General features: G+C 38.2%; 2 protein-coding genes across 3 annotated transcripts; both read left to right on the top strand.

The window, feature by feature from the left end:
- Positions 1-236: 236 nt before the first annotated feature.
- LOC125246990 (troponin I, fast skeletal muscle-like) lies at positions 237-8,630 on the top strand. 2 transcript variants are annotated; one of them, XM_048158154.1, is made up of 7 exons: positions 237-300; positions 7,153-7,185; positions 7,489-7,525; positions 7,608-7,736; positions 7,831-7,920; positions 8,008-8,184; positions 8,309-8,630. In XM_048158154.1, the coding sequence occupies exons 2-7, from the start codon at positions 7,178-7,180 to the stop codon at positions 8,402-8,404; spliced, it is 537 nt and encodes a 178-aa protein (XP_048014111.1). In that variant the 5' UTR covers positions 237-300; positions 7,153-7,177; the 3' UTR covers positions 8,405-8,630. The 2 variants fall into 2 exon arrangements, with proteins under 2 accessions (XP_048014111.1, XP_048014110.1); XM_048158153.1 differs by lacking the exon at positions 237-300 and adding an exon at positions 6,626-6,693.
- A 1,294-nt stretch (positions 8,631-9,924) lies between these two features.
- tnni2a.2 (troponin I type 2a (skeletal, fast), tandem duplicate 2) lies at positions 9,925-16,695 on the top strand. Its single transcript, XM_048158156.1, has 7 exons — positions 9,925-10,020; positions 13,333-13,360; positions 15,671-15,707; positions 15,810-15,938; positions 16,017-16,106; positions 16,185-16,361; positions 16,439-16,695. The coding sequence occupies exons 2-7, from the start codon at positions 13,353-13,355 to the stop codon at positions 16,532-16,534; spliced, it is 537 nt and encodes a 178-aa protein (XP_048014113.1). The 5' UTR covers positions 9,925-10,020; positions 13,333-13,352; the 3' UTR covers positions 16,535-16,695.
- The last annotated feature ends 8,933 nt before the right edge of the window (positions 16,696-25,628 follow it).

The raw sequence follows: 25,628 nt of genomic DNA, 5'->3' as shown, positions 1-25,628 counted from the left end.
ATAAAAAGTGTTCATGAACACTGCCTCATGTGTGGGCTTCAGTTTGTTAGATTAAAAATAAATTGCACAATCTAAAGAGGGGTTATTTATATGGAGGGGGTTCGGGTGGAGATGAGGGATTTGATATTGTGTTTCAGGTGTGTGTTAGCCCATTGGTTCTCTTAATGGATCTACTACCATAAAAAGAGTGATGGGATTTCCTTGGTCATAAGGGAATACAATATATAGTTATGATGCCCGCTCCCTGCAGAGACCCAATTCTTCCTCCATTCTCCAGGCTGTGTGTGCCTCAGCTCATTGGTGAGATGCTGTTTTCTTTGCTTTTTCCTTTGATTATCCTATCGTTAATGTTTTTATCCTGTTTGAATAGCATCTGGGTGAATCTTGACCTTTTTTTGCCAAATTTTGCTTGTGATGCATTTGAAAGGTGCTTTTGCTGCTTATTTATTTTTTTATTTTCATTTTTGTAAGTGTAAGTGGTTTGTGCATGATGTAATTTTTCAGAATCTTTAAGAAAAGTTTGTTCAGACTTGGATTGATTTGTTGGGAAATCAGTTATTAGTTTTTTATGTTTTATTTGTCATGGGACATTAACTTTGTATTCTTGTTGGGAATAGAAAACTGCTATTAAAAAATGCTCATTGCGCACACACTTAGTAGCTGAAAGATAATGTGTTGATTTGAGATTTGGAAACTCGATCCGTTTCGGCTGTTAGGATTAGTGGGTGATATGCCAGTGTTTATCTTGCTGTCAAGACCTAATCTTAAAATAAATAAATAATGCTTCAGCTGGTGTGTCTAAAATGACGCTCAGGGATCTCTTTGGTGCTTTAGACAATGATGCTATGGCTTAAATCTGGGGTGTTAGCATTGTTTAAATATAAAGGACTTTACTACATATTTACTCACATTATCACAATGGTACTCATTGTCAAACTTTAGACCTGGCATTGCAATTTGCATTCTGAAAGTAATCCTGACATAGAAGTAGATTAGAGATTAGAGTTGATAATTGTTCAGTTTTGAACTAATTATAAGATAATTTTTTGATCCCATTAGGGAAATTCATGTTGTAAATATTAAATTAAGTTTAATATTATTTGACACATTTATTTAAACTATATAATATAATATAATATAATATAATATAATATAATATAATATAATATAATATAATATAATATAATATAATATAATATAAGATATACTAAATGACAGAATTTTCATTGGGTGAACTATTTCTTGAAAATTTGTAAGGGTCGGATCAGAAATATTTCCTTTTTTTTCTCAATAATATGTGTAAAGCTATTTTTGAAATTTAATGTCCTTGCTTGATTGTGCTTTACTGTGCCCCTAAATGGAAATACATTTCAATCTTTGGTCATACATTCAAGTTAGGCTCAGCCTTTAAATAAATGGAAATTAAAACCTTAAGAAAGGGGTTTATGTGGAAAAAGTTGATGTCATGATTTGAGTCATTATGTTAGATCAGTTGCAGATGACTGGGAGGAAAGGAATAGAGGTGGGGTCAAGATTTTGATTATCACCCAGAAACAGGCTTAGCACAGAAGATCTCTGGAGAAGAACTTACACCTTCTGCCCAAAAATAGCAGATGATTCACTTTGGACCAGAAGACACTATCACTGCCTTATATGAACATAATGATGATTGGCTAGTTTGGTACTAGTCGTTTAGCAGTTTCTTTTCAACCAATCGACCAATTGTAGAGGCAAACAGTGAAACAATGTTGTTCCGATTCACAAAAAGTAGTTTATGAAGGCATTTACTTTAGAAAAAGTATACTATATTATAAATGTCATGGTTATGTTTAAGTATGTTTAGTTTCATTGTGTTTTGGTTTCATTTCCCTGTTCCCATTTTGCCTGTGTTCCTGGTCATTATTAGTTTCCATAGTTATTCATTTGTTCTTACTCATTTGTTTCCATAGTTACTCATTTACTCATTAGTTACTCATTAGTTCTCATTTGTACTCATTTGTCATGCAATTATTACAATCATTACAGAACAAGGAACCGAAAGATCAGATCATTTTTTAAACATCTATAAATGGATGTACCAGCAGTCCTCCTGCTCTGCTTACCTACCACACCCTGCATGGAGCTTATTGGCAGAACCCACCGAGCCTGAGCCTGCTGCGATGCGAGCACCAGAAACAATAGCTGAGCCAATCATTGCCCTGGAACCCGAGCCTGACGGAAAGTCTGACCAAGTGCATGAGCTGGCAACATTGTCCATCCCAGTGGGTGTGCTAGTGGAGTTCTAGGGAATGGAATGGAGCCCCGCCCAAACTCCCACCACTGAGGGTGGGCTGCAGTTGCCCTCTGTATAATGAAAAAAGAGGATATTTCCCTCCTCCACTCAAGACAGTCCTTCGGCCATGCCTTTGCTGGCTCCCTTTAGTCCTTCTCTTGACTCCACTCTGCTTTTTTGATCTGCCTCGGGTCTTCCGGTCTCTAACTCTGCCTTGGCAAGGGGATCCCCTGGCCCCCCCTCCAGCCCCCAATCCATCACTCCATATCCATTCGTCAACCAGCCGGCTCCTCCTTGGCACCTCCCTCCCTCGTATCCACCTGGGGCCATCCCTCCAGCTCCCCCTTGGTCAGTCGTCACTCTGCCAGTGCCATGGACTTCCGGGCCATCAGTTGTGCTTCGTTCATCCACCCCACCGGCTCCGCCTCAGTCCTCTGGCACTCTGGCTCTACCTCGGACGCTCATTGCTGCTGCTCCACCTCGGCCTCCAGATCCATCATTGTTGCTCGGTCTCTTTGGCTCTTTGGCTCCGCCTGGGTCTCCACCTCTATCAGCTCCGTTTCAGACTGTCGTCCCCCTGGGTCTACCTGCCAAGTCTCCACCATGGCTCCTCCCTCTCGTGACTATGCCATGAGCCTTCGTTCTGGCTTAAGGGTGTACTTCCACTAAGCGATCAGAACTCTGCCCAAGCGCATTTGACCCACAAAGTCTGGTTCATTTGACTAGTGTGATTGCTCCGTACCGTGTCCGGGCACAGTTTGTTCAACCGTCCCTGGCCTGCTTGGAAGAAGTGGGCCAGAGCATGGTTCAGTTGGGCTCGGGCGCGGTACGTATGTAGTGTGATCGCTAACCGCGCCAGAGCATGGAACAGCTACTACTTTTGTGTGTGCTACTGTAATCATTACGACAGCAAATATCTTCTATTATTACCTGGACAGTACACTTTTCAATTAATTTAACTAAATCGAGTATATTTAGGTTTATAACGGGTCTAGTTCTCACCTTATTGATGAACAGGAATTGTAGTTTGTGAGTAAAGCTGCAAATCAGCTGCCTCCATAATAATCTTCTGATATATGCAGGACAATCAAGAGAAAATCGCTGCGCGGCATAAATTATAAATCTATTAGGCAGTCTATTAGTGAAAGTGCTTTTCTTCCTGTTTTCTTTAAAACAAAATGTTGCATTGTAAATGACATACGCATGTTATAGCCCAGAATGTGAAGTGCAACGCGAGTGCGGGCCTGCGGGGGATTGGGGAGGGGGGACAATTGCACTAGGGTACAAGGCAACCGTGCCTAGTGTGAGTACAACCTAAAGGCCTGTACACACCGGGACAAATATCGCATGGTGGAGACTTGGCAGGTCCCAACTTTTTTGGAATCGGGTTTGTATATAGATATATATATAAAACATATGAGAGATGGTAAATCTCAGATATCAGAAACGGTAGTGCAAATAAACATATTTATGAAATAGACATTCTCAATTATATTTCTTGAATGTAAAAGGAAAAAACAAACAGTAAAAATACAGAAATAATACACATCTATTGGTGTGGCCAAGAACTGGCAGAGCACCCATAGCGTGAATCTCAATCAGCTCCCTAGTTCACTAGTCAGGGCACTGATCAGGGAGTCGGCCACATTCATTTACATGGTATACTGATACACGACCTCGGAAGCTAGGAGGCTGATTGAGACGCAGGGATAGTTTGTAGGGGTCTTCCTCGTCTACTTACTTTCTCTTCGTCGTCTTGGTATCAATGTGTGCTCGGCAAGACCGTTTTGTGCTTGAGCGCCACCATGTCGTGTTTTACTGTAACTTCAGCAGCTCCAGGCACGTGAACAAAAGTGCCACTCTCATTGGTCTGCCAGTTTTTAACGCGGCGCGTCAAACCAAAAAAACGAACCCGAGGCGTTTTTTAAAAAAATGACGCTTTTACGCCTTGTGTTTTTCGCGTTGGTGTGCACACTCACATTGGCGCTTTTGTTTAGTCACGAGACGTTAAACCTCGTGCGCGATATTCGTCTCGGTGTGTACAGGCCTTAAGTCTGTTTAGTTTCATTGTGTTTTGGTTTCATTTTCTCTGTCCCTGTTTTGCCTGTGTTCCTGGTCATTATTAGTTCCCATAGTTACTCTAATGTTTCTCACCTGTTCTTAGTTCTGTTGATTACTCTGTGTATTTAAACCCTTAAGGCACTTTTCCACAGCATGGAACTTCTCGGCTCGGTTCGGTTTGACACGGATATTTCCCTCCTCCACTCAAGACAGTCCTTCGGCCATGCCTTTGCTGGCTCCCTTTAGTCCTTCTCTTGACTCCACTCTGCTTTTTTGATCTGCCTCGGGTCTTCCGGTCTCTAACTCTGCCTTGGCAAGGGGATCCCCTGGCCCCCCTCCAGCCCCCAATCCATCACTCCATATCCATTCGTCAACCAGCCGGCTCCTCCTTGGCACCTCCCTCCCTCGTATCCACCTGGGGCCATCCCTCCAGCTCCCCCTTGGTCAGTCGTCACTCTGCCAGTGCCATGGACTTCCGGGCCATCAGTTGTGCTTCGTTCATCCACCCCACCGGCTCCGCCTCAGTCCTCTGGCACTCTGGCTCTACCTCGGACGCTCATTGCTGCTGCTCCACCTCGGCCTCCAGATCCATCATTGTTGCTCGGTCTCTTTGGCTCTTTGGCTCCGCCTGGGTCTCCACCTCTATCAGCTCCGTTTCAGACTGTCGTCCCCTGGGTCTACCTGCCAAGTCTCCACCATGGCTCCTCCCTCTCGTGACTATGCCATGAGCCTTCGTTCTGGCTTAAGGGTGTACTTCCACTAAGCGATCAGAACTCTGCCCAAGCGCATTTGACCCACAAAGTCTGGTTCATTTGACTAGTGTGATTGCTCCGTACCGTGTCCGGGCACAGTTTGTTCAACCGTCCCTGGCCTGCTTGGAAGAAGTGGGCCAGAGCATGGTTCAGTTGGGCTCGGGCGCGGTACGTATGTAGTGTGATCGCTAACCGCGCCAGAGCATGGAACAGCTACTACTTTTGTGTGTGCTACTGTAATCATTACGACAGCAAATATCTTCTATTATTACCTGGACAGTACACTTTTCAATTAATTTAACTAAATCGAGTATATTTAGGTTTATAACGGGTCTAGTTCTCACCTTATTGATGAACAGGAATTGTAGTTTGTGAGTAAAGCTGCAAATCAGCTGCCTCCATAATAATCTTCTGATATATGCAGGACAATCAAGAGAAAATCGCTGCGCGGCATAAATTATAAATCTATTAGGCAGTCTATTAGTGAAAGTGCTTTTCTTCCTGTTTTCTTTAAAACAAAATGTTGCATTGTAAATGACATACGCATGTTATAGCCCAGAATGTGAAGTGCAACGCGAGTGCGGGCCTGCGGGGATTGGGGAGGGGGGACAATTGCACTAGGGTACAAGGCAACCGTGCCTAGTGTGAGTACAACCTAAAGGCCTGTACACACCGGGACAAATATCGCATGGTGGAGACTTGGCAGGTCCCAACTTTTTTGGAATCGGGTTTGTATATAGATATATATATAAAACATATGAGAGATGGTAAATCTCAGATATCAGAAACGGTAGTGCAAATAAACATATTTATGAAATAGACATTCTCAATTATATTTCTTGAATGTAAAAGGAAAAAACAAACAGTAAAAATACAGAAATAATACACATCTATTGGTGTGGCCAAGAACTGGCAGAGCACCCATAGCGTGAATCTCAATCAGCTCCCTAGTTCACTAGTCAGGGCACTGATCAGGGAGTCGGCCACATTCATTTACATGGTATACTGATACACGACCTCGGAAGCTAGGAGGCTGATTGAGACGCAGGGATAGTTTGTAGGGGTCTTCCTCGTCTACTTACTTTCTCTTCGTCGTCTTGGTATCAATGTGTGCTCGGCAAGACCGTTTTGTGCTTGAGCGCCACCATGTCGTGTTTTACTGTAACTTCAGCAGCTCCAGGCACGTGAACAAAAGTGCCACTCTCATTGGTCTGCCAGTTTTTAACGCGGCGCGTCAAACCAAAAAAACGAACCCGAGGCGTTTTTTAAAAAAATGACGCTTTTACGCCTTGTGTTTTTCGCGTTGGTGTGCACACTCACATTGGCGCTTTTGTTTAGTCACGAGACGTTAAACCTCGTGCGCGATATTCGTCTCGGTGTGTACAGGCCTTAAGTCTGTTTAGTTTCATTGTGTTTTGGTTTCATTTTCTCTGTCCCTGTTTTGCCTGTGTTCCTGGTCATTATTAGTTCCCATAGTTACTCTAATGTTTCTCACCTGTTCTTAGTTCTGTTGATTACTCTGTGTATTTAAACCCTTAAGGCACTTTTCCACAGCATGGAACTTCTCGGCTCGGTTCGGTTTGACACGGCTCGGCTCGCTTACTTTCGGTTTGCTTTTCCATTGCAGTTTAGTACCGCTTCAATGTGGGTGGGATTATAGACTGATCATTATAGTTGCGCCACAAACAAATGCGAACAAATTGCGGTGGCTGTTTCTGACTATTTAAATATAGTGGGTTTGGTGCCTTGTTTCATGACGCTGGATGTGATGATTCTCTCTGACCAATAGTTGATCTGCAGTGTTTACATGTCACATGTAGAAAAGCGCCAAAAAGTGAGCCGTACTGATTCGTATTGAACCATACCGAACCGTACCATGCAGTGGAAAAGCACTATTAGTTTCCTCTGTTCATTGTATAATTGCATAAATATAATTAATTTTTATGAAACCATACAAGCTTAAACACTAACAAAGCCCATTTTACATAGTCCATGTAGAGTCCTTTTTCTTTGCTGATTGTAATTTTACCAGTGCTTTGCATTAATTGTAAATTGTTTATTTCACAGGGGGCAAAATCAAAATTCAGCCAAGATGTCGGAGTGAGTAAATATTTTGATTCCGCCTTTTTAGATTACCATCATCTTCCTCAAAACAATCTCTGTCCATTAATTTTCCTATTATTACTGTGAAACTGCTTTGAAACAATCTGTATTGTAAAAAGCACTATATAAATGAAGATGACTTGACTCAACTAACAGAAATTGTTTGCTTTGGTGGTAAATTTCTTGTATGTTTGTGTATGTTAAATATAAAATAATACTGTGAAAAGTGCAGTCTTGTGGTTATTAGTTACTGCTTTACACAATGTATTTGATCGATCTCAACATTTCAAACCACCCCAGGAAAAAGATGTCCTCGAGTCGCAAGCATCATCTAAAGGTACGGTATGACTCAAAAATAATACCTATTTTTCATTGTCCATTAATGATTAATAATGACAGCCTGCCTCTCTGTGTCCCAGAGCTTGATGCTTGGCATCGCTAAAGGTTTACTGGAACAGGAAGAAAAGGACAGAGTGGTGGAGAGGCAGAGATACATGTCAGAAACCTGCAAACCTCTGTCTCTACCTGGAGGCATGCAAGCATTACAGGTACCAAACAATAAATTCATAATAAATATGTGCATGACACCTTAGAGGACATATATTGTGAGTGATAAATACTCTTTGTCCTTACTGTTTACAGGAACTGTGCAGGGAGCTTCACCACAAAATTGATGTCACTGACGAGGAGAGATATGATCTGGAAATGAAAGTCAATAAGTGTGCAAAGGAGGTAAGATGTCATCTAAATTATATTCCAATCCAATTTGTGTTTTATCTTATAGTTTCTATATTGATGGCTCTCATTGACTGATTGTAGATTGAAGACCTGAATATCAAAGTTATTGACCTGAAGGGCAAGTTCAAGAAACCAGTGTTGAGGAAAGTGCGCATGTCTGCCGATCAGATGCTTCAGGCTCTGCTGGGCTCCAAGCACAAGGTGTCTCTGGATCTGAGAGCCAACCTGAAACAAGTCAAGAAGGAGGTCAAAGAGGAGGTGAGCGTTTAAATTGCATTCTTCTCATTTCCCCGCAGTGTATTGCTTTGTCTAAAATCTCAATCTCAAATCCTTAGTATACAGGCTCACTGACTAAATCTTATTTTTAATTTACTCTTCCTAGGATAAGGAACTACGTGATGTTGGGGACTGGCGTAAGAATATTGAAGACAAGTCTGGCATGGATGGCAGGAAGAAGATGTTTGAAGCTGAGGCTTAAATTTTGTTTTAGTTTTTCAAGTTCAATATGCTGCTCAAATTGAATTGGCCTTGTCTTTAATGTGCGAGAAACTGTACCATAAACACATTCATTTACATTTGCTATTATGGGAAAGTAAATGTGATCACTTAGTTTACTGTTCAATATTGGAAGAATACTGGAAATGTGCATTCTCAGCCCATGTATCACCATGTCTTACACAACCATTAAAATGTTTAAGCAGGAATGATGTTCTGTGTTCATTTTGATGCATAAACCACTTTGTAACCAGCTTTTTAAATACCATTTCTTCACCAATCCCTGGGCAACAAGTAAGTATTTATTGTCAGTTTGTATTATTGATTTATGAGTGAATAAAAGCTGACAACATTTTATTATGTTTAAATATAACAGGTAATGGTGACGCCTTCCTGGCACTTGTGAGAACAACTGTTCGGAAACACAGACGATGCTGAACACACAAACGTAAGGTAACTCACATTGTGACATTTATCCTTTATTTATGAATAGATGGATGGATGATTGTGATTTTAACGACTGTGAAAAACAGTTTTCGTACTATATACGGTGACTAACTGTAATAGATATAACCATTAATTTAAAGTAGTTCTACAGTAAAATACTGTTAAATTGACCGTTTTTGGATGTGAAAAAGAACAATTCATTGTGTAATTTACAGTGAAAAACCATTCCCAGAATTTCCCACCATGGCACTTCAGATTTTATGTAACCTTCTAAATATTAGTATTGTCCTTCTCAGCTTGTGGAAAATCTGTTTGTGATGAGCATTGATTCATCATGTGACTCTCATCACCACTGTGTTTAGTGGTTGTCAGCAGGGTTGCCAGGATTTCGCAACAAAACCTGCCCAATTGCCCCTCAAAACTAGCCCAAAACTAGCCCAATTGCATTTCAGGGGGCTCCCATGGTAAAAATTGCGTTCCGGGGGGTAAAATCCATGTTTTTGGTGGGGCTCCTCTGGTAAAATTTGCATTCAAGGTGCTAAATATCACCTTATTTGGGGTTGATTCAACCCGAGGACATGGAAAACAACCTGTGGCCACAGTGTAAAACTAGCCCAATTCCGCGGGAAAACCACGGACTTGGCAACACTGGTTGTCAGTGTATTACAAAGGTACAAAACAGATATTAGTATTTCAATAAGTTGGTAAATTAACATCATATCAGTTAATGAAATGTTGTTACCATATTTTTTACGGTAAATTTCTGGCAACCACAGCCGCCAGTTTTTTACTGTAAATTTAACCTTTTTTACTGTGTAGAGAGATATATAAATAGATACTGTAGATAGATGGATAGATGGATGGATATATAGATGATTGTAACGCGAAGAGGTCATTCTTAGAATAAAAGAATAACTATCTTGAAGGACAGGATATTTATACTGAAGGCGCAGCGAAGGAGGGATAGTGCCGTATTTCATGACCTTGTCAGCTCATTGGTTTGGTGGATAATCCACTTTCCATAAAGAGAAACCATGGATTTGCAGAGAGATCAGAGAATGCAATATATATCTTCTTAGATCGTCTGCTGCCTGTGTCTTGGTTTGACAGCCATCTGTTCCCTAGAAGACGTTCCTCTGTTCTTCTAGAAAGGTGAGAGCAGTTTCCTTGGTTCATTGTCTTTGCAAATACCTTTTTTTTTTTTTGGTAGATATTTGTTGGAAGTTGTAAAATGTAGTTTGTGGGATTGATGATGGAGGTGATGGAGAAAGTTGTCATTCTTCTACCGTAAAATGCAATGTTAAGAAGTTGCCTGCTAAGAACATAAATGTAATATATAGGTTCTTTGTTGTACTGTTGTTTGGTTAGTTTCATAGCTATTTATTGTGCATTTAGACCAAGTTGATATGTGAATGATTTGTGAAAATATCTTCAAATAGTCGTCACAATATTGTATGATCATTATTGGTGATTTTAACTCATGTAAAGTTTCTGTTTTTGCATCTCAACTGAAGTATTTCCCACTGGAAACAATGCTAAAAAGAACAGAAATATTTTTGAATGGTGAGCTGAAGGGGGAGGTCTGGTTTGATATACTAACTGGTGATGTCAGTATACTGCCGTTTGAAAGTGAACACCGACATGAACATAAATCTGAGACCGATCCTTAAGGCTTACTCCACCTGTCAACACTTTCTTACGGTCCTCCTTAATAATGACTGATTTACAACTCTGTCTTGTATAAAACTGATTTGCAATATTTTTCAATCTGAAAGACAATGCTACTGACTATTCACAAAGACCTTCTAGTTAATTTTATACATGTTTTGTAATGGTTTGAAATGCCTTAACCATCTGGAATATAGAAATATATTTCTTCAGAGAAATTATTCTTGACTTTTAAGAGTTTAGAAGTTGCTCTTTTACCAAACCCTCACACAAAAAGGCCGCTGTCGCCTTTGGCTTGCTTAGTTGGGGACACTCGACATTTGATATTCAATAGTATTCTTGACATTTATTCAACAGTGCTTCTGATCTGCCTGCATTGACACTATTATTTAAGAGCTGCTGTGCAGCCAAATTATGTACCAGTTATCAATGTAAAGCTGCTTTGACACAATCTGCATTGTAAAAAGCGCTATATAAATAAAGGTGACTTGACTTGACTTGACAAAAAGAAACAAAGGCTTTGGGACTACTTGATCTATTCTGCCATATGTTTCTGCAAAATATGTCCTCAGTCTCCTTCTATGGCTACTTAGAATAGTCCTTCTTCAAATAGACTTATGTGACCTGACTGTTGTCTTCACAGCTTTCTAAGTATGTCACTGAGGCATTAAGAGTCCATTTAAGTGTACTAAATTAGTCAATCAGTTTGTCATCGTTTAGCCAGTTAGTCCGGTCTGTCTCTCAGAAGAAGGAGTATATTAAGAAAGACATTTGAGACGGTTGTTTAACTGGGAATAAAGGAGAGCTGTGTTGTCATATCTTTGACATCCCAGAGATGCTCTTGAGGATGGGGCTGTGTCTGCAGCTGATGTACTGGCCTTGAGATCATATTGCAGTGACCTCCTGGAGAAAATCCTCTAGGATGAGTCAAAGAGGCTTGGGGACCATGTGGTCTTCTTGAGTTTATACAACTCCTGACATTAATAGTAATACAAAAAGGTCACATGACCAGAATGGCCATGGCAGGGATTCTGAAGGGAGACTTGTATGGCTTAAAATAATGTAAACGATGTCTCTTACTGAAATATGTAGTAGAAAACCCATGAAAGATTCACATTATTTAAAAAATCCATGACATATTTGGACAATGGGCGGCACCATTTTGTTCAGATGCACAGTCAATGACGTCAAATGGTTGAACTCGGTGAGCTACTGACACTACCCTGTTGCTATTTTTACTGCAACACAACTCAGAATATAATATACAATGCCACATTGTGCTGCTTTTGGTTGTAATTTCCAATCGAAGGCAACAAGAGAAGCGATGCAAGTCTTCAATGCTTTACTAGCGATAAGAGGAGAAAAGAATGGGAAGTTGTGAAGACTGTGAACGAATAAAACTTCCTAAAGAACCACGTCTTTGTTCTCTTCACTTTAGCCCTGGTGCCTTGAGGCTTTTAGCAGACCACACCTACTGAAAGAGCTTACAGTTGCCGATGGAAATAAGGGTGGGTTTAACCAAATGCTGCACCTGTCATGGAGACTGACGAGGGCAGCCCAAAACACATCTCGATTGAGACAGACTGCCTCAAAGCTTGTGTGTGCTGTGATGCACAAGATATATCTGTGATAGTATAAAAACAGCAGCATCTTCTCAGCATGTTTAACCGTGTGTAATGCATTGACATATCAGACGATTTTTACACATCAATCATACAACAGTTGATTACACATTACACGTCTTCGATGCTTTCATCCTCACTAATTTTGTGCTCTGGCTCAAATCGAAAAGGCTGATCAGGTTTTAAAAGGAACCCCGTGGATATTAAGACTTTGTATGCGTTACTAGATTAACATTACTCCAAAACATACAGATGAAAAGTATCAAAGGCATCAAGGATAAAGTGAAGAGAACAAAGACACAGTTAGGAAGATTTATTTAACTTCCCATTCTTTTCTTCTCTTCTTATTGCTAGTAAAGCAGTAATGAGCATCGCTTCTCTTGTTGTCCATCGACTGAAAAAATTACAACCAAAAGCTGCACAATGTGGCATCGTATATTATATTCCGAGTTGTGTTGCAGTAAAAATAACAACAGGGAGGTGTCAGTAGCTCACCGAATGTAACCATTTGACGTCATCGAGAACCTAAACAAAATGCACCTAAACAAAATGCCGCCGCCCATTATCCAAATATGTCATGGATTTTTAAAATAACGTAAATCTTTCATGGGGTTTCTACAACATATTTCAGTAAGAGACATCATTTATGTTATATTAAGCCATACAAGTCTTAATACCAGGGGTTCCCTTTAAATCCGGGTTTAGCTTGGGTTTAGAGTAGCTCAAACCCTGATCAAACTCACCTACCTGTAACTCTGAAGACATTGACTAGCTAGTTCAAGTGTCTTTGATTAGGGCTGGAGAAAAACTCTGCAAGGCAGATTTGAGGAACCCTGGTCTATGAATTTGGTGGCATTGGATTGGCTATTGAAAGGTTATAGGTTCAAACTTTGCTAGGAACGCGCCTTGGGCTATACCAACACTATATCCTTAACCTGAGGTTTTTGGACATATATACTTGGTGGGGGGTATTTAATAATCAGATGTCGGCAGTTTAACATTCTCAGCACTGCTGCTCCACTATTACAGTGGAAGACAGTTTGTATTTATTCATTCTATATAGCCCCTTGTGGCAATGATGCTTGTGTACCTAAAAGTAACTGTGTTCTCATACTTGCGTAAAGTGTGTTATTTTGGCCTCTGATGCATTTCTCTTTTTTCTTCCTGTCAAAAGGGTGTAAAGAAAACTACAAAATGACTGAGTAAGTATAACAACCATTCAGTATCTAAAGAAAAAAGGCAGGAGTTCTTTGCCGGGAAATGCAAAATATCTCTGGGGAAGTTTCTCTGAGGAACACAAAAGTTTTGCAAGGGAAAATGTAAAAGCATTGCAATATAGTAACAGATTGCATGTAATCTGGATTACGTAATCAGATTCCAAAAATCAAGTACTTGTAATTAGAGTAAACTACTTTTTAAAATACTCGTAATCAGATTACAGTTACTTTTTATGGATTACATGATTGCATATTATTTACACAATGGCAGTAAGCTGTTCACAATTAATTGATTCTTCTAATTTTTAATTTTTTTAACGTTTATATTTTTTTCATAATAAACCTGCTGCTTATTTATGTTTGTGATCTTCAAGTTTTTCTGCCGGTGAAGGGGAGAGGTGTGGAATCGTGCACAGAAATCAGCAACAACAAGAATATTTGTTTTTGTAATGTTGCTGTTTTCTAAATTTACATAATTTTAAGTAAATATGTTTTAAAATCATAAGATATGATTTTGTTTTATTCAGCGTTACTATCAGCAAACACTAACAGGTACATTAGTGTTAGTGTTTTGAAATATTAACTGTCCATACATTGCACTTTAAAAAGAATCTGTTGAGGCTCTTGTTGGTGAATAGAATATATTTTTTCTTTGTATCTATCAAAATAGTACAAGATTATCTTACAATATATATGACATCAAATAAGGGTTAGCACAAAAGTAATCTAAATGTAATCCAAAAGTAGTCAGATTATGTTACCAAAAATGTGTACTCTAAGAGATTATATTACTGATTACAAATTTTGGCATGTAATTTGTAATCAGTAACTGATTACAATTCATAAGTAATCTACCCAGCTCTGTATATACAGTATATATATATATATATATATATATATATATATATATATATATATATATATATATATATATATATATACAGTACAGTCCAAAAGTTTGGAACCACTAAGACTTTTAATGTTTTTAAAAGAAGTTTCGTCTGCTCACCAAGGCTACATTTATTTAATTAAAAATACAGTAAAAAACAGTGATATTGTGAAATATTATTACAATTTAAAATAACTGTGTACTATTTAAATATATTTGACAAAGTAATTTATTCCTGTGATGCAAAGCTGAATTTTCAGCATCGTTACGCCAGTCTTCAGTGTCACATGATCCTTCAGAAATCATTCTAATATGCTGATTTGCTGCTCAATAAACATTTATGATTATTTTCAATGTTGAAAACAGTTGTGTACTTTTTTTTTCAGGATTCCTTGATGAATAGAAAGTTCAAAAGAACAGCATTTATCTGAAATACAAAGCTTCTGTAGCATTATACACTACCGTTCAAAAGTTTGGGGTCAGTAAGAGTTTTTATTTTTATTTTTTTTGAAAAGAAATTAAAGAAATGAATACTTTTATTCAGCAAGGATGCATTAAATCAATCAAAAGTGGCAGTAAAGACATTTATAATGTTACAAAAGATTAGATTTCAGATAAACACTGTTCTTTTGAACTTTCTATTCATCAAATAATCCTGAAAAAAAATATTGTACACATTAAATGTTTCTTGAGCAGCAGATCAGCATATTAGAATGATTTCTGAAGGATCATGTGACACTGAAGACTGGAGTAATGATGCTGAAAATTCAGCTTTGCCATCACAGGAATAAATTACTTTGTGAAATATATTCAAATAGAAAACAGTTATTTTAAATTGTAATAATATTTCACAATATTATTGTTTTTACTGTATTTTTAATAAAATAAATGTAGCCTTGGTGAGCAGACGAAACTTCTTTTAAAAACATTAAAAATCTTAGTGATTCCAAACTTTTGGACTGTACTGTATATCCTGCCATCTCATATTTTTGCCATCACCATGTCTCCTTTAGGTGCTCCGCAATAAAGACAACCATATAAAATGTAAAAGAATATAAGAATATAAAAGAATGCAAATATGTTTTGAATGGCTAATATTCTATATAAGAAAATGGGAGATTCTTCAAATTGTAATCTTAAATGTCTTAAAAATAATCTAAGGGGCTGGAATTCCCTATGAGACTTTTGCACAGATTTTTGGCTTGATTTGCAGCCAAAAAAATGTGGTGCTAATGCGCAAAACACTAAAAAAACAGCAAGATGCATTGCAATAGCCAAACATTGCAATCTAATGCAATGCAATCTGATGCAATGCAATCTAACAAAGCACAAATATTACTAAAATTGCACAATACAGAGGTGAACATCCTAATATAAATTATGTCCTTGTGTCTCCTCTTTATTAGAAAACGAATGTCTAGTAGTAAAAAACACAGCCTGAAGGTAAGAGCTCATGTCTTATTAGCTGAACAAGCCAACATCAAAAAAGTTCCATTTAAAATTACAAGTATACTAGGATTCTCAATGAATCACATTTTCTTGTAGAGCTTGATGCTTGTGGTTGCAAAAGACTTACTGGAAGCAGAGCAGATCGAGAAGAGGGAGGAGAGGAAGAGATACATGGAAGAAAACTGTCCTCCATTGTCATACCCAAGCTCCAAACAAGAACTACAGGTACAATCCGGTTATTATTACTTCTAGAAGGTTTTTTGGAAATTCAAAGCTTAAGTGTGAATTTTATTCTGTCAACAGGAGCTCTGCAAAGAGCTACATGCAAAAATCAATGTGATTGATGAGGAGAGATATATTCTTGAGCACAAAGCCATCATGGTCGTTGATGAGGTAAGATGTTTCTCGTGTATCTCCTTCTATGTGGTCCATCATCGAGGTGGTCAGCTAGATTATTTTTCTATGTTTCAGGTCAAAGACTTAAATATCAAAATCGTTGACCTGAAGGGCAAGTTCAAGAAGCCTCCTTTGAAGAAAGTGCGCATGTCTGCTGACGCTATGCTTCAGGCTCTGCTGGGCTCCAAGCACAAGGTCTCCATGGATCTGAGAGCCAACCTGAAACAAGTCAAGAAGGAGGTCAAAGAAGAGGTGATTACAAATGATGATCGAATTTTCATTTGTAGGTGATCAGGTCTTCCAGATCACTAGATAACTCTTTTTCACAGGATAAAGAACTGCGTGATGTTGGAGACTGGCGTAAGAACATTGAGGATAAAGCTGGTATGGGTGGCAGGAAGAAGATGTTTGAGACTGAATCTTGAAGACGATGATGAGTAATCCACCATGATCTTTTCCTGACTTAGATCTGAATAAAATGTAAAGGTTCTGCAGGAACTGTTTCATTTATAGTTCATAAAAATACTATAGATTGACTGTTTGCCAAAATCATGCCTTTTCTAAATAAACAACCTAACTGTAATAATTGTTGCTCTCTGCTTTATTTATTTATTTATTTATTTTATTTATTTTTTAACTATTACTATAATCTTTTATTTAATAGACAACAGACTTTCTATGTCTTATTGTAAATGATTCGTCTGTGAATGCTGTCAAAAAGAAACTTGTATTTACTAACTCCACCTCGGTTTTGGTTGACATTACCAAGCCCTCTCATCAAACCACAATTGTCAAACCACCTGATACCAGTTTTCACATCTCATAAAGTCCCACCCAACATTATTTTTTACTAAAGTAAAAGGGGTACCAATAAGTTTTAATTTTGACCTTACTTAACTATAATTCAATATAACTAACTTAAATTCTAAATCAACTGCTGCTTGTTGTTTTATCATCAAGGTAAGACTCCTTCCATTTTTTCAAATAAATATATAGTTCTGTCATGAAACTCTAGATGGCACAGGCTGATAGGTCCTTAACTCAATCTGCTTGCTATCACCTCATTCTCTTATAGGGCACAGCTGATTGCTTCCTTTTGTTTCAGTAGCCAATGAGCTTGCATGCTCAACCTTCATATATTTGGTCAGCATTTGCTGTAGCAATTGCAGCGTGCTTTCAGAAACCCTCCACCTTCCCCAGCTCCACCTGTATAGATCTTCTACAGGTAATTCATGTATGTATATTGTATAGCAGTAGCATGTCTTGCTCACAGCAGTGTGTCGTGAATGTATTGGAAGTGGCAATTGACCCTTTGCCGAGAGTTTGATTGACAAGCGATCTAACCAATCATAATGCTGGATCTGCCATTTTGTCCGACAAAGCAGTCAGGAGTTAGAAGATTAACCTTGGTGGACTTAAACTTGAAAATGGTGTGTACTGACGTCTTTCTGCATTTGAAACAACTTTCCTTCTGATGTTCATTCATGTTTATTTGATGCTATAAATTAACTAGTAAGAAGAGATGATCGGTTCACGAGCCTCTTGAGCTGAGGCACTACAGCAATCTGTCACGACACATTAAAGAGCCACAAAACGTTTTTTATTGTTTGAATTTTTATTGTTCGAATTTTCTCTGTCTAGTCTGTCAGCGTGTTGTCGGTGTCCTCTTTGCTCTCTTTTTTCACGCTGTGTGGCATGACAGCGTCATGGCTTGTCGGACAACTATGCAAAGGGTCAACAGTAGCAGCAGTGTAGCAGATCTATATCGCCAAGACCAAACATTGTCATATCCATTGCCATGCCAAACACTCCGAGAGTTGTCATGGCAGAACTTTTTTTGTCTTTAAAAGGTTAATATCCAGTGTGAGGGTAAATTATAATTATAATATTTTATAATTCTTGCAGAATGATGTCCCTTTTATGTCTTGATGGATCATTGGGTGAGTAATTTCAAGACCCACACATCATCTGCCAAAGCATTTGCTGGTGTTTTTCTATATTTAAAATTGTATGCCCCCTTATTAGCTTAATAAGTGAAAGTCGGCATTACTAGCAGTGGTGAAAATTCTACAAATAAGTAGCAAATAAATAATATATAAAAAAGAACATCTTTAAAGGGTAGGTTATTTTTAAGAAAGGAACATGGAAGGTATTTGTGGTGTGAATTTCAGATGTGTGCTCTGATCCACTGGTCTTAGCAACACAGCAGTTCCTTAAAGAGAAATCTGAGGTTTTGCTGAGCCATCAAAGAATGCCATTTTAAAAACCCTCATTGCCTGTCAACAGCACGTGTGAATCCTGCTCGCCACCTTCTTCTTTGGGTGAGCACTTCTTGGTTGATTCCCCTGAATCTTACCTTGGATCTGAAGGATTTAACATGCACCTTCTTTACTGGACCTAAGGGCGAACACCTGCTTTCTGGATTAAACCTGTAATTCCGCTATTAATCTATTTAACTTGTTGAGAAGAGCAAAAATTCGCCATGTTATCTGAGCAGGATTATTAATGAACCGTTAAGTGATTTACTACTGGAGTAATAAATGTTTGGTAGGCATGTGATGATTCAAATATTAAGTATGCAATAATAAAAGTCCTTTATTATTGCATTTGTAAATGTCATGCAAATGTGTGCATTTCAAATGTGTGTGTTTTTGGATTTTACATGATGTGATTGTTATCCTAATGGCATTACTTAACATGCCATTGTGGCAATTATATTTAGTTAAGTCTACTATGTAATATGATTTTCATAGTTATGAATTGTGAATGTAATGAGCTGATCTCTCATAAGAATAAACGTGCAACCTGGTTTAGTGCAGCTAGTATGTTGCTCGATGACTTATGAAGTGATGATTTGACACCTAGAAACCAAATCCTTCTGTGAGGAGCCAATTTACGATATTATTTCACTTGGTTTGCATTTGCTCAAAATTTATGTATGCTAGCATAAAGTTTATAACAAAATGTACAAAAAAAGAGATAATATATGTCCGTCTTTGACTGTTTTCCCTACACTATTAAGTGTTTTTTTTTTTAAGCCATGATGCATTCATGTATCTGTTATAACATCATAATTATGAAACCAGCACTGATATGAAGACCATATACATATACATACCATATGCATATTAGATATACAAATCCTCTAGTTTTCATGCAATTTACTTTCTTTAGTGTTCTTAATGGTGGTTATTAGTATATTACTTTTTAATACTGTATTGCAATGATTATGTCAATATCAATTTCAAATGGCAGGATTGGTAACAGGTCACAGGGTCAAAACAAATCCAAGACAAACATGTCAAAGGGATTGAAGAAGATATATGCCCCTGATTTATAGGCAATGCCAGACTATAAAAAAGTATATATATATTATATATAGTATAGTATATATATTGGTATTGGACGTCACTTTCATCAATTAAAGGCAATTAATTTATTATGCTCTTAATGTACAGTAAATAGGCTATAACATACAGCCTACAATATATAGAAAAATATAGGAAATTAAATATAGATTTTTTTTTTTAAGCTAAACAAGTAACAAGACATTTTTTGTTAAAATAACAAAAAAAGTAAAAGAAAAAAAGTATCAGACCACAGTCCGCATGTATTCACACAGCTTGGAGGTGGCACTCTGCCTGCTTTAACTTATAGCATGAGTTTGGTGCGTTAGTACCTTATGCTTGGAGCAATGGTTTGGGTGTTTTTAATATAACCTTTGATTTTTTTAATCTAGACTTTTGATTCTTCTCTTCAGGGATTAAGGATGAAGGTAATCAGGAAAAGAGATGGATGGAGAGCTGCAGAAGTCTTTAGCAATATCTACTGGTCATGGTGGGAACTGCAGGTAATCTGTATCTTCAAACTGTAAAAAGATTTACATGACCATGTGTTATTATGCATAATACTACATAACATGAAATTGATACAACAGGATACTGATTACTATTTTTTGTATTCAATGCAATACAGTAGCATATGCAATGATAAATGTGTCAATTTTAGTATTCTTGTTGATACATAATACATAGCCTCATTACATTAATTGTTTAATTAAGTCAGTTGAGTCCAGTACCTCTTTAAGTCCTCTTTAAGTACATACTGTGTGGTTATTTAAATTTTTTTCAGTCCCACTTTATATTAGGTGGCCTTAACTACTATGTACTTACATAGTAGTTAAGTGATACGATGCACTTATTGTGTACAAACATGTTTTATGTTGTACTTATATTTTAAAAATTACCTGCATATAATTATATCTGTAATTTCTGTAATTACATTTATAATAACACTGTTGACCCTTCTCTTACACCTCAACCCATCCTTAAACCTACCCATACCACCAAACCTAACATAACCATATCCCACCTCAATAGCAGAAAAGGTGTTTTGCAATAAAATATGAACACAATAAGTACATTGTACTTATTTTTTGATTAAAGTACATAGTAGTTAAGGCCACCTAATATAAAGTGGGACCCTTTTTTCTTCCAATCATGTGTATAAAATTTGGTTTGGTAAAGAGGCAGTTGATGTTACTTTAGGTTCATGTGAATGTATAGTTACATTGAGAGCTTTGCATTGTGGGATACAGTATTCCATGCAGCATACTGCAGTAATTATTCATACAAACAAAAAAGTAGCATAGTAGGCACAGTATAAGTACATATTTATCATGCTATATTGAGTGTAGGGCTGCACAATTAATCACGATTAATCGTTTGCAAAATAAAAGTCTGTGTTTACGTAATAAATGTGTGTGTTCTGTGTATAATAATTATGTATATAAAAATACAAACACATACATATGTATATTTAAAAAAATGTTAATATTTAATATATAAAAATATTTAATATATAAAATATTTATATTTATATATAATATAATATATATATATATATATATATATATATATATATATATATACACATGCATATATTTCTTACATTTATACATGTATGTGTGTGTATTTATATATACATAATTATTATACACAGAACACACACATTTATTACGTAAACACAGACTTTTATTTTGCAAACGATTAATCGCGATTAATCGTTGTGCAACCTTGTTGAGTATGCTGTTCCAAACATACAACAGCCTTTGATAAAGTGTGAGCAAAAATATGCATGACATTACTTGGTTGTTGTGAAGTCTAAAGTGGTTTTTACATTGCTGAGTTACCAAAAAAAATTTAATTAATTAATAAGAAAAAATATATAATTATTACATATATATATATATATATATATATATATATATATATATATATATATATATATATATATATTTTGTTTCACTTGCTGATTCGACACTTTTGGTTCTGGAATAAATTACTAATGGGCAACAAATTGCACCATTATCAATGTTTCACTTCTTGATTCGACACTTTTGGTTGTGGACAATTGTCTTGGAATTTATACTGCCATCTGCTGATGTGGATGCAGTTTTATTCTCGTGTAGCCAGACCTTCAGACGGATGGCTCCAATAGCAGCTTTCATTGGTTACATTGGCCAAGGACCGACCAAGAGACCACCTCACTGAGCAACCAGTCACAGTTTGTTTTGTTCAGTGTCATGTTTAGGGGAAAATGTTAAGTCAATAGGCTTGTTCAATAGGCTTGTGCTGCACAGACCGATCGGCGTATCACATCAGAGTACCACAAGACTGATTGGAGAGCAGATGAATCCTTATGCTTTTGAATCACCTTCGCGGTACTTTGATGTCATAGGACGATCGGTCTGCGCAGCTCCAATGCATCTCGAACAAGCCTAATGTCCCTACGATAACAGACTGGCATGTCAAACTCTTGGACGTCTTCTAAAGAGTCTATGCTATGAACATACTTCCATACTTCCAGTGTTTAGTTGATCCCGATAAGCACTCGTCACAGCTGTAAACATGACAGCTTTCTTCTTTCATGAGGTGGCTTTGTGTCATGATGGCTTTGTTTCCAGACAGACTATTAAGCCAGGGACACATTTAATGACTAGCTGAAACATTCAAAGACTGAGCTCAACACACAAAGACTGTTTCCTTCGACTGAAGCATATTTAAATACTTACACACGGAATTTAAACACCGACTGTAATCACCGACTGAACGCAACTAAAGTCACCAAAATCAATGCTGGAAGTCAAAGTTGTTCGACACGCAGCTCTTAGACAGTGTAAACTACAGAGCAACTGGCTCTGACTAGACGTGTTTGAGCACAATCAGTCATAAGTATGAATTTACATTCGTAATTGGACTTACAATCGTTAAGTGTGTCCCCGGCTTTAAAGAACGCAACACAGATTTCTCCTGGAAATCCTATAGGATTCAACCAATAGGATGGTGACTTCAAAACTCCCAAAGTGTTTCCGTTTTGTTTGTCTTATTCATCAGACGTTCGTTCAGCGTGACGTCTGAGGCCGAGACTAATGCAGTTTCAAGAAGTTTGCAGTTATAGATGCGATTGTTTAGTTATCCTATTTACAGGTAACTTTGTTGCTCGTTAAAGGATTAGTTCACTTTTAAATAAACCCCCATGTCATCCAAGATGTCCATGTCTTTCTTTCTTCAGTCAAAAAGAAATTAAGGTTTTTGATGAAAACATTCCAGGATTTTTCTCCATATAATGGACTTCAATGGGCACCAAACGGTTCAAGGTCCAAATGACAGTTTCAGTGCAGCTTGGATGACATGGGGGTGAGTAAATTATCAGCAAAAGTTTATTTAAAAGTGAACTAATCCTTTAATAATTTATCCCACAGCTACTTAAAAGAGTGTCTGAAAACAGGGGAATTATCAAGATAAAGTGAGTAGTGTTTAGCTGGTCATGTGATTTCAACATGGGCGACCTGCCCCTAGTAGAATAAAACAGCTATTTGTGACTGGAGTCTTCATCTCCTGTAATTAAACGTCAAATTACCTATAAAAAACTTTTAAAAACTTTTTTACAGCTAACAGAGCTATGTGCTGTCTAGATGCCTCAGTTTCTGTTTGATTCAGTTATTGTAACTTTTACAGAGCTGATGATAGTCGGCTACTGATAAGAAGAACATGATTTCATCAGTGGAAATGGTCCAAAGTAACCATGTTTCCTCCTCTATTAAATTTGAAGTTCTGTAAGACACCTTGAAGATGATGGTAAGTTCAATGAGTCTGCTGCTATTTGTTTATGATTTGAAAAGTATTCAGAGCCAATTTGTTTTGTTTTTTTGGCTAATTATTCAAGAAAAGAAGAGCCAAGAGCCAAAAGAGCCATTTCTTTCAGTCCAGTCTGGATAGAACACGAGCTTGAACAAGCAGTTGTGTAGCATTCTCCTATAGGAAGGGCAAATCTGCAGGACTGGGCAGTTGCAATGTGGTCTGTTAAGTTTATCTGACCATCAATTACAACTCCAAGGTTCCTGGTGTAACCCCTCAACCAGGTCCTACTTGCCACGCTTTGCGTGGGCCTCGAACCTCTGGCGTGGGAGTCTGACGCTCTAACAAAGAGGCTAAAGGCTGCAGTCTCTAGCGTCAGTCACTAGAGCATCTCTTGAGATCAGAGGAGTGAGATTACACTCACCCCCCTAAACCTCACTCCCATCCGGGTCAAGGCACCACTGTAACCCCTCACCCAGGTCCTACTTGCCCCTCTCTGCGCAGACCTTGAACCTGGGAGTCTGACACTCTAACAAAAAGGCTAAAGGCTGCAACCTCTAGCGTCAGTTACTAGAGCATCTCTTGAGATCAGAAGAGTGAGATTACACTCACACCCCCTAAACCTCACTCCCATCCGGGTCACGGCACCACTGTAACCCTCACCCAGGTCCTACTTGCCCTGCTTTGCGCGGGCCTTGAAACCGGGAGTCTGACGCTCTAACAAAAAGGCTAAAGGCTGCAACCTCTAGCGTCAGTTACTAGAGCATCTCTTGAGATCAGAAGAGTGAGATTACACTCACCCCCCTAAAACTCACTCCCATCTGGGTCACGGCACCACTGTAACCCCTCACCCAGGTCCTACTTGCCCCGCTCTGCGTGGGACTTGAACCTGGGTCTCCCGCATGGGCGCTCTAACAAAGACTGCAGTCTCTAGCGTCAGTTGCTAGAGCATCTCTTGAGATCAGAGGAGTGAGATTCCACTCACCCCCTAAAACTCACTCCCATCTGGGTCACGGCACCACTGTAACCCCTCACCCAGGTCCTACTTGCCCCGCTCTTCGTGGGACTTGAACCTGGGTCTCCCGCATGGGCGCTCTAACAAAGACCGCAGTCTCTAGCATCAGTTGCTAGAGCATCTCTTGAGATCAGAGGAGTGAGGTTTACTCGCACAGCGACTACTAGCTGGCCTTCATTACACTGGCTGTCTTGGATTGAGTTATTGTTGACAAACCTAGCTGAAATGGAGAAGTTGTTGTAATGAAGTGTTGGGTTGGCTGAGACCACAAGCAGTTCTGTCTTTGCAAGGTTAAGTTGAAGGTGGTGGTCCTTCATCCAGCAAGACATGTCTGTCAGGCAGGCTGAGATGTGAGCAGCTACCGTCAGATCATCTGGCTGGAATGAGAGGTAAAGTTGTGTGTCATCAGCGATAGGAAAAACCATGTTTGAATGACAGACCCTAGTGATGCCATGTAAATGGAGAAGAGAAGTAATCCAAGCACTGAGCCACCCCAGTAGCCAGATGTTGCGCCTTAGACACCTCACCCTCACTTGCGTATTCCACGACACCCTGAAGGACCTACCTGAGAGGTACGACTTGAACCACTGGAGAGCAGTTTCTGATGTTCCCTTCATCATGAGGGTTGACAGAAGGATCTGGTGGTTAACTGCGTCAAAAGCAGCGGACAGATCTGTTAACTGTAGAGTCTAATGAACGTGCTATTATGTCATCTAAAACATCTGAGGATGTGGAGAATTATTCTCAACTGAAAATAACAACATTGCAATTTGATAAAAATAAGAATGTAAAACATTACATAATATACATCATATCCTGTTGGCATGGATTAATGCTAGTACCATCTCTATGACCAACACAAGATGCAGTCTGAGAAGGTTCTGAAAATAGTACACTACCAGCTTAACAACTGTGTAAGTATTTGTAAATGATCTTATGTTTATAATCACTGCTGACTTTGCAACCTAGAAGATCATGTTAAGTCAAAGCAGGGGGAGCACCACTTTGAAACACAATAAATGAGTTGTTTCATTTAATTAAATATATAAGAAACTCAAGATCATTACAAGGCAGAAAAAGTTTTTTTTAGTTTATAACCAAAAAAGGAACTAATGTAACAAAGAAAAACATGTTATTCTCCAACACCCTGAATCTTAATTAATTAATTTGGTAGATGAGCGACTCCTGGCAGCCCTCATCTGATCATATCCAACAACCACCTTGACCTAATTTTTCTTGTTAGTTTAATTATCCTGACATCTGGAAATTTGTCTTCCCATTAGTCTATTTTAAGCAGTGTGATTGGCAGGCATTAGAAGTGGATATTTCAAGAGGTTGGCAAACCAACTGTGTTTAGTGCCTTAC

This window comes from Megalobrama amblycephala, linkage group LG15, assembly GCF_018812025.1.
Source record: "Megalobrama amblycephala isolate DHTTF-2021 linkage group LG15, ASM1881202v1, whole genome shotgun sequence".
Taxonomy (NCBI): Eukaryota; Metazoa; Chordata; class Actinopteri; order Cypriniformes; family Xenocyprididae; genus Megalobrama; species Megalobrama amblycephala.
This window is presented reverse-complemented; position numbering and strand designations above follow the sequence as displayed.